General features: G+C 43.3%; 1 protein-coding gene across 1 annotated transcript; it reads left to right on the top strand.

Moving 5' to 3' along the window:
• Positions 1-607: 607 nt before the first annotated feature.
• Positions 608-9,447, top strand: LOC133446607 (large ribosomal subunit protein uL2). The gene is made up of 5 exons (XM_061724678.1): positions 608-749; positions 826-967; positions 5,005-5,223; positions 8,645-8,760; positions 9,250-9,447. The coding sequence occupies exons 1-5, from the start codon at positions 612-614 to the stop codon at positions 9,406-9,408; spliced, it is 774 nt and encodes a 257-aa protein (XP_061580662.1). The 5' UTR covers positions 608-611; the 3' UTR covers positions 9,409-9,447.
• The last annotated feature ends 603 nt before the right edge of the window (positions 9,448-10,050 follow it).

Here is a 10,050-nt window from a genome sequence, read left to right as displayed (position 1 = left end):
AGTTTACTAGAGGTTACCTGGTTGGAGGTTACCTGGTTGGAGTTTACTGCCGGTCTAACGCTGGTCTTACTCCACTTCAGGGTTCCTACGGGGGCTTGAAATCCTGGAAAGTGCTTGAATTTCAATGTTGTGTTTTCAAGGCCTGAAAAGTGCTTGAATTTAATAACTCTGTCTTTCACAAACTTGGGATCAGACTGTTTAGTTTAGTTATTACAAGGAGAAATAAAATCAGTCAGATGAAACATAACTAGATGTTTACAGCACGATATAATGAACACAATTGTGATAAAAAGCGGAAAAAATAATTGAGTAAATAAATCTTCCTGTAGATGTTTGACCCCAGCGATTTAAGGTGCTTGAAGATTTTGAAAATGACCCTTGAAAGTTCTTGAAAGGCCTGAATTTGACCTTGAAAACTGTGTAGGAACCTGTCAGTTTAACGCTGGTTTGGGTTTAACTGGGTCAAACTCTGGCTGCCGGTTTAACGCCGCTGTTTAACGCCGCTGTTCCCCCCGGTATCAGGATGGGGCAGTGATCTGTCTCTAGTTTACCTGATGTTAGCGGTGGTTGCTGGTTTAACTCCCTCTCTCTCCCCCTCTATTCCAGGCAGGATGGGGCGAGTGATCCGGGGACAGAGGAAAGGAGCCGGCTCCGTGTTCAAGGCTCACGTCAAACACAGGAAAGGAGCGGCCAAACTCCGACACATCGACTTCGCTGAGCGTCACGGCTACATCAAGGGCATCGTTAAGGTGAGTAGTACCGGCCTAGGGGGGGGTTTACCTGTACCTGTACCGGTGAGAGGCTAACGCTAACCTACCCCACCAGGACATCATCCACGACCCCGGCCGCGGCGCCCCCCTGGCTAAAGTCGCCTTCAGAGACCCGTACCGCTTCAAGAAGAGGACGGAGCTGTTCATCGCTGCAGAGGGGATCCACACCGGACAGTTCATCTACTGCGGGAAGAAAGGTGAGCTGGAGACACACCGGGGGATGAGGAGACCTGGAGACCGGGTCCTGGACCACATTATCTGGTGGTCACAGTAGTGGCATCACTAACAAAAGTGATTTCCTGCCAGAACCTGATTTGTGTCCGCGGGAGCGCGACAGCAGCCCATTAAGCGCTAGCGCTAAAACGTCAGATTTTCAGATTCTGAAGCTCAAGAATGAGATCAAGTCATATTTAGGCAGAAAAAACTTTTCATTAATTGTATTTGGCCTAAAATCAGTTTTTAGCAGGTGAAAAGACCCGTTTTCAGGGAGAAATCAGATTCTGGCAGGAAATCACTTTTTGGCACGACAGGACACGCCGGGCCGGTGGGATGATTGACAGATGAAAATACCCCGTCAGATCACGCTAACACATAGATTACGCTAACACATAGATTACGCTAACACATAGATTACGCTAACACATAGATTACGCTAACACATAGATCACGCTAACACATAGATTACGCTAACACATAGACATCAACATGTTTCTATGTGAAGCACATTCTGACTTCCTGCTGTTAAATCGTCTAATTGCATGAAAAAGCCTTTGGGGAAAAAAAAGAACCTGATAAAAGAAACGGGGATGGTACGGTCGTATTTTCTGCTGAGGGAGGACAACCCGGCACGATACGTGTCGTACAGGTTACAAACTCTACAGGACTCTCAGAAAACTAGAATATTGTGATAAAGTTCTTTATTTTCTGTAATGCAATTTAAAAAAAGCATTTAAAAAAAGTGTCATCCATTCTGGATTCATTACAAATCAACTGAAATATTACAAGCCTTTTATTATTTTAATATTGCTGATTATGGTTTACAGTTTAAGATTAAGATTCCCAGAATATTCACATTTTTTTAGATAGAATATTTGAGTTTTCTTAAACTGTAAACCATAATCGGCAATATTAAAATAATAAAAGGCTTGTAATATTTCAGTTGATTTGTAATGAATCCAGAATGTTTGACATTTTTGTTTTTGTAATTGCATTACAGAAAATCACAATATTCTAATTTTCTCAGACAGTCCTGTATCTAGTAGTTAGGTTTGCACAGCGAACACCCAGGGGTGCCAGCGTGGTTCTCCCTGTATTTGTGTCTGTGCTACAGGAACTCTGGTCTTTACCTCTACACGGGAGAGTTACCGTTCTCCTGCATGTGTTCAGATGATCAGAACAAACTAACACTAGTTTCTGTTTCTGTCCCAGAACAAACTCACCTAAACCAACACTAGTTTCTGTTTCACTAAACTAGGGCTGGGCGATATGGACCAAAAGTCATATCTCCATATTTTCTAGCTGAATGTTGATACTCGATATATATCCATATTTTTTCTGTGCCATAATTGGGGTTTCCCCCAAAGCATTATAGCATAGCATCTCTGTTAGCATCTCTGATAGCTTCATTTCTTAAAAAAACAGTCAGTTTTAATCCAAAGCCTCTACCAAATGTCACACAGGTTCCTTTATTAACAGAGGTCTGCACAATATCAACATGTATAAAACTGATGAAATAAACACCGGCGTGGGTGTACATGGATCTATAAGTCTGATATGTGATGACATTAACAGACATGAATCTTCATTTCACCCCCTCACCTGCGTCTCCAGTTCCCCAGATCTTCAGTTCCTACGGGAGGGTCAGGGTTAAAGGTCAGGGTTAAAGGTCAGGGTTAAAGGTCAGGGTTAAAGGTCAGGGTTAAAGGTCAGGGTTAAAGGTCAGGGTTAAAGGTCAGGGTTGGCGTAAAGAGACATTTTTCAGTTACTTTTTATTTTTAAATCCCAACCTTTGCATAGAAGGTGACTCATCTTTCAACCCCTGTTTTGTAGCACACGAGCTTTAGAAATGAGGCCCCAGGTCTCTGGTTCCAGTCCTGGTCTCTGGTCCTGGTCTTGTTGTAGGAAACAGTCATTTCAATACAGAACCTCAAAGCTGCAGCTGCTGCAGGGAGATCGCCAGGTCGTCACCGTCTCCATCACCAGCGGTTTCCCAAATCCAACTCAGCCTGGATAATTTCTCGTGTCCTCTCAATTTCCCCACATCCCAGTAAAGATCTGACATGTTTACTGCATTAACACCACGAACACGCCGCTCACTCACGCTGTTTGCTGTTTGATTGCGTCACCACACGCAGTTATTGTTGGTTTTTTCTCCACTTACAGGACCTTTTCTCTCCCTCCCGATGTTCCGGGACCTATATAATAGGATAATATTTCTTTCTGTCACTTTATTGAGGTTTTTGTGGTGAAATGAGGAGGAATCATAGAGATAATTTCTCATTTCAACTAACTGGATCAGCCGTTCTTCATCATGACTGTTTCCTACAGCCTTTCAACCGGCTTTCAACGTGAGCGAGAACATTTAAATATCACAATATCAAGCTTGTTTTCTGTTTAGAAAGTACAAACGTAGGAAGATTACAAGTACTCGCCCATCTTTTACTTGTCTCTTTACTCTTTTAGGAGTAATTTTAGGAGTTTCTTTCAGGAGCACGGGCGGGTGAATAAAGGCTGATTCATGGTTATGTGTAAAATCGACGGCGTAGTGTACGCGGCGACGCGCAAGGTTTGGTGCACGTCGCCGCGTAACCTACGCCGTAAGGTCTGCGTTGGTGTAACGCAGAACCATAAATCAGCCTTTTTAAAAAGAGGGTTTCAGCTGTCAATCAAAATAACGTGGGGCCGATAACGGTTCAGTGTTTCAGGACAGAGAGCTCCGATGCCACGCAGTGCAACGCCATAGTCGGACGCTCACGTGCAGTTAGAACAGGCTGTTACACTGTAAACATGACAAGAATAAATGCTAAGCTACATCATGGAAAGACAGCGTAAATATGAATTCTAAGAAAAAAGGACCTTTATACATTTTTGGCAAGATTTGAATCTGTTGTATCTGAGCTTTTCTAAAGGTATAAAAGATATCACATCTTTGACCCATTCTGTGAATGTTGGGGGTTAGTCAGATTTCCAATTGCGGAGGATAAAAGTTTCCGGGTTATGAGAGAAGAAAGTGCAATAAACTTGGCTTGAGGAGGAAACTGGTGCATCATGGGAGTTCCAAATACAACAGTTATAGGGTTGGGTTCAATAATTATATGACAAATGGTCGAGAACCCATCGAAAATATTCTTCCAAAATGTTGTCAGAGATGTGCTGCATCCCCAAAACATAATTACGTCCAATAGAAGCTCCAGGTGAATCTGATACCAGTAGGGTCAACATCAGGAGGAATTTTAGATCGTTTATCTCTCGAGAAATGCAAACGATGTAGTATTTTGAATTGAATCAAACAATGTCTAAGTCAGGGTGGGCCGTGGCCCTATGGTTAAGAATCACAGCTCTAAAGGCTGAATTATACTTCTGCGTCAAAACGACGCCGTGTCTACGGCGTGTGGTTTTTGTACACGCAGAGGACACACCGTCACCTGCGCCGTCACTGACGTGCACCTCCCGAAAATTGTAACTACGCGTCGAGGAGACGCCGTCCACACGCAGACCGAGAGGGCTGTGATTGGTTCGTTTGAAAGCAAAGCATTTCCGGTTTCCGGTTTGAAGCAGTAGTGAACTTCCAGGACTTTTTTCTTCGTTTATATGTGATTTTTTTTGTTTTTGTTTTTTGCACAATAGTTGTCCTTATTTCTTTGATTTACTGTGACCGGAAAAAGTCGGATAAACCATTCAGAAAAAGATCGCTAACTAGTGGCCGCGGGGGGAACTGCACCGCGACCAAACGGAGAGACGGAGAACTCTGAACGATTCGTGACGGCGTCACGGGTGCGCCGTGTGCTCTGCGTGTGTGTGACGCAGAAGTATACTCAGCCCTTAACTCTCTCCTCCTCCTCCAGCCCAGCTGAACATCGGTAACGTGCTGGTCTCTGGTTCTGGTCCAGGTCTAGTTCTCTAACCTGTCCCCCCCTATCCTCTAACCTCCAGCCCAGCTGAACATCGGGAACGTGCTGGTCTCTGGTTCTGGTTCTGGTCTCTAACCTGTCCCCCCCTGTCCTCTAACCTCCAGCCCAGCTGAACATCGGTAACGTGCTCCCCGTGGGCACCATGCCGGAGGGAACCATCATCTGCTGCGTGGAGGAGAAGCCCGGGGACCGGGGCAAGCTGGCCCGGGCCTCAGGAAACTACGCTACAGTCATCTCCCACAACCCCGAGACCCGCAAGTCCCGGGTCAAGCTGCCCTCCGGGTCCAAGAAGGTCATCAGCTCAGCCAACCGGGCCGTCATCGGTGAGAGAGAAACACTTATACACACACACGTACAGTATATACACACACACACCACCGTCATCAGCTCGGCCAACCGGGCCGTCATCGGTGAGAGGAAACACACACACGTATATACATACACACACACACACAAAACCATCATCTCCTCGGCCAACCGGGCCGTCATCGGTGAGAGGAAACACTTATACACACACACACACACACACACACACACACACACACACACACAACCGTCATCTCCTCAGCCAACCGGGCCGTCATCGGTGAGAGGAAACACTTATATACACACACACACACACACACACACACACACACACACACACACACACACACAACCGTCATCTCCTCAGCTAACCGGGCCGTCATTGGTGAGACATACAAACATATATATACTCACTCACTCACCTACCTGCTGGCCATCATCGGTGAGATAAGCATGTGTACATAATTTTTATATACATGTACAGGACTGTCTCAGAAAATTAGAATATTGTGATAAAGTTCTTTATTTTCTGTAATGCAATTTAAAAAAAAAAAAAAAAAAAAAAAAAAAATAATAATGTCATCCATTCTGGATTCATTACAAATCAACTGAAATATTACAAGCCTTTTATTATTTTAATATAGCTGATCATGGCTTACAGCTCAAAACTCAAATATCCTATCTCAAAAAATTTGAATATTCTGGAAATTTTAAGATTAGCTGCAGAGGAAAATAATCTCACGAGGAAAACAAAAATATTGCTCACGCCTCGGAGCCTCTTCAGCATAATATAGCAGTCAAAAAAAAGAAAAGTAAGAGGGATACAAAACATGTACTGTATGTTGTACTATTTTACTAATTTATTGAAAAACATGGCGAGTCAAACATTTACCAAAGCAGCTGCCAAACACTAAACAAGGTAGTAAGACGTGGGTTCTGCAGAACTGCAGCAGTAAATCCTTCTAAAGAGTGCAGCTCCATTCTTTAGTAGGGATTTCATATGGATCCAGACCGTTAATAATCATTATTTTCTCCATATACTGCTCCCTGGCTTCCTTGTTTAAGATATCCCAGTAAATTCCAGTTCCTTTCCAGCAGTTTAACATCTTTTTTTTTGCGTTCCGTCTGTTCACTTGGTGAAACAGAAAAGTAGTTTTGAAAGTCCGTCCCGTCTTCTCTCAAACAAATGCACACAGGAGTTTCCAGCAGTACGCGCTGGTGCATCATGGGAAATGTAGTGTTCTTTCTGGTAAAGGACTACCGCTTTTGTCCAAAGGAGCCGCCAAACTCAACAAAAGCTGAAAGTTACGTTGTGCTGCTTTAACATGCTGGCATCTTTTTTTTTACAAGTTTTCAGTATTTTACAAAAATGGTTGTTTATTTAACGGTCGCGCCACCTGATATTTCATAAAATGGACATCAGTCAAACTTTGTATATTATGATGGAAATATAAATACAAATGTGTTGTAATCTTACACACTACAAGACACTTCAGAAATCATGCCAGATAGAAGAAGATTGATTTAAATACATTTACAGTGATTTCAAATAAGTTTTCAAAACCAGAGTCCTGGTTGGACGGTCGAACGCCTAAAACAACAACAAAATCCCAAATAACTTATTTTATGTAAAATTCTAGTGAGTCCATATGTGGGACAGGTCGGTCATATATCTGGTATTTTTTATCCATTTAAACCTTTTTTGAATTGAAAAAAATCTGTTTTTCAGAAAAGATAGGCGTCACATCATTGACCCGTATACACACACACATACTCACTCCCACGTAAACACAATGGTATAGAATAGTTAGTTTGCACAGCGAACACCCAGGGGTGCCAGCGTGGTTCTCCCTGTATTTGTGTCTGTGCTACAGGAACTCTGGTCTTTACCTCTACACGGGAGAGTTACCGTTCTCCTGCATGTGTTCAGATGATCAGAACAAACTCACCTAAACTCACACTAGTTTCTGTTTCACTGGAACATTCAGGACTGTTCTCAATACTCTAAAAAATACAAAAAAAAGAATAAAACTGTATTGATCCCCAGAGGGGAAATTCACTTGTGCAGCAGCAAACACACACACACACACTTGACAATTTATACAAAATATACACGGAGGTATAAAAAGGTATTGCCTAAAGAAATACCAATAAATACCTAAGTGATTTAAAAAGAGCAATATAAAATAGAGCAATGTACTAAACTCAAAACAACGAATTATATACGTGTGCAAAGAGACCAAAATACCAGTGATGTTTAGAGGGAGAAGGTTATTACTTTTAAACTGAACTGGTGGACGTGAGACATTACTGGAAGAAAAGACACTTACAAAAATACTGACCATAATATATGTGTGTGTGTGTGTGTGTGTGTGTGTGTGTGTGTGTGTGTGTGTGTGTGTGTGTGTGTGTGTGTGTGTGTGTGTGTGTGTGTGTGTGTGTGTGTGTGTGTGTGTGTGTGTGTGTGTGTGTGTGTGTGTGTGTGTGTGTGTGTGTGTGTGTGTGTGTGTATATATATACACACACACACACTCTCCCCCATGGCTGTGTGTGTATATATCCTCACCTGTCCGTGTGTGTGTGTGTGTGTATACTTGTTTGTTTTGTTTTAGAGTTTATTTACAAATAATTAAAAAACACAAATTCAGATAATCAATCAATGGAGGTTTGTAAAATGGGACTTCCCAGAAGCTGTAGCTGATGAATAAGGGCCCAGTCACACAGAAAAACTACTATAAATTACACATATACATACAGTATAGTAACCTTATAACCTAAAAAAGAAAAAAAAACACAATAAAACCCTGAGATCGTCAGATTTCCTAGATACAAAGAGATTCTTATAAAAATACATCAGGTATTGGTACATGAAAAATTTATAAGAGACATAATTTAATAACAATTTTTGTTTTAGTCTCTTTTTAAAAATTGAGAGAGATCCAGACTCTTTTATAGCATTTTATATCAATCTCATTCCAAATGTTTGGACCTTTGCAGGAAACACTGAAACTTGTACATTTCATACTTGTGTGTATACTAACGTGTGTGTGTATTTTCCAGGTGTGGTAGCGGGCGGGGGTCGTGTGTGTGTATATATATATTTACATACGTGTGTATTTCTCAGGTGTGGTAGCGGGCGGGGGTTGTGTGTGTATATGTGTGTATAATAATTACATGTGTTTATTTCAGGAGTGGTAGCGGGCGTATCGTGTATATGTGTGTGTACTAACATGGTTGTGTATTCCAGGTGTGGTAGCAGGCGGGGGTCGTATCGTGTGTGTGTGTTTATACTAACATGGTTGTGTATGTTCCAGGTGTGGTAGCGGGTGGGGGTCGTATCGTGTGTGTATACTAACGTGTGTGTGTGTTTATTTCAGGTGTGGTAGCGGGCGGTGGTCGTATCGTGTGTGTATACTAACGTGTGTGTGTTTATTTCAGGTGTGGTGGCGGGCGGTGGTCGTATCGACAAACCCATCCTGAAAGCTGGTAGAGCTTATCACAAGTACAAGGCTAAGAGGAACTGCTGGCCCCGAGTCAGAGGAGTGGCCATGAACGTGAGTAACACACCTGGGGGGACAGGTACAGGTGGGGGGTCTGGGTTTACCTGGGGGGGTCTGGGTTTACCTGGGGGGGGGGGGGGACATGTGGGGGTCCGGGTCCACTCTGGTCCTGGATGTTTAACTGGATTCACACTGAAGGATCAAAAACCTCCTGAATCTCTGCTGCTGCTGGACTCACTATCACAATCAGGTTTATTTGGCAGTTTAGAAAAACAATGTATTTGACCCCTGACTATTGGACATTTTTTTGACATTCTTATGTTTTATATATTTTTTGTACATAACGAGACATGCCCCATTTATTTATCTGTTAATTTTATTCTATTTTATTTCTTCTATTTTATTTTTTTAAACTTCTTGCTGCTCAGTTGTCTTGCACTTGCCCCTCAGGGATAAATAAAGTTTTCTGAATCTGACCTCTGCGTGACCTGTTTGAGGCTCCTCCCCCTGCCCTCTCTGACCTCTCTCTGACCTCTATTCCAGCCCGTGGAGCATCCGTTCGGAGGAGGAAACCACCAGCATATCGGTAAACCGTCCACCATCCGCAGAGACGCCCCGGCCGGTCGTAAGGTTGGTCTGATCGCCGCCCGCAGAACCGGCCGGCTGAGAGGAACCAAGACGGTCCAGGAGAAGGAGAACTGAACAACTTTGAGAAAATAAAACTGTTCTACCAAAACCAGACTTGACACGCCTCTTATTCCTACACCTCTTGTTCTTAGACCTCTCATTCCTACACCTGGGGAACCGTCGGGCGGTTAATGAGACTAAAACAAGATCTCTCAGGGGCTGAAATCTCAGTCCAAGAGTCGTCTTTAATCTTAATTTTAGAGGGATTTTATCCAGTCATTAAAGTTCTTACACTGTGGCAAGTAAGTTTATTAAAAACGTTAGACGCCTCAGTCCGGGTTGCCAGGTTGGGTGGGTTGATAAAACAGGGTTGCCAGGTTGGGTGGGTTGATAAAACAGGGTTGCCAGGTTGGGTGGGTTGATAAAACAGGGTTGCCAGGTTGGGTGGGTTGATAAAACAGGGTTGCCAGGTTGGGTGGGTTGATAAAACAGGGTTGCCAGGTTGGGTGGGTTGATAAAACAGGGTTGCCAGGTTGGGTGGGTTGATAAAACAGGGTTGCCAGGTTGGGTGGGTTGATAAAACAGGGTTGCCAGGTTGGGCGGGTTGATAAAACAGTCCGGGTTGCCAGGTTGGGCGGGTTGATAAAACAGGGTTGCCAGGTTGGGCGGGTTGATAAAACAGGGTTGCCAGGTTGGGCGGGTTGATAAAACAGGGTT

Source organism: Cololabis saira, chromosome 6, assembly GCF_033807715.1.
Source record: "Cololabis saira isolate AMF1-May2022 chromosome 6, fColSai1.1, whole genome shotgun sequence".
In the NCBI taxonomy this organism is placed as follows: domain Eukaryota; kingdom Metazoa; phylum Chordata; class Actinopteri; order Beloniformes; family Belonidae; genus Cololabis; species Cololabis saira.
The sequence above is the reverse complement of the archived record's forward strand: the minus strand, read 5'-3'. Positions and strand labels throughout refer to the sequence as shown.

Excerpts from the sequence above, each read along its gene's own strand:
- LOC133446607 (XM_061724678.1), top strand. The coding sequence starts at position 612 with ATGGGGCGAGTGATCCGGGGACAGAGGAAAGGAGCCGGCTCCGTGTTC. Across the intron at positions 5,224-8,644 it reads AGCCAACCGGGCCGTCATCG|GTGTGGTGGCGGGCGGTGGT; the intron begins GTGAGAGAGAAA and ends TGTTTATTTCAG. Across the intron at positions 8,761-9,249 it reads TCAGAGGAGTGGCCATGAAC|CCCGTGGAGCATCCGTTCGG; the intron begins GTGAGTAACACA and ends CCTCTATTCCAG.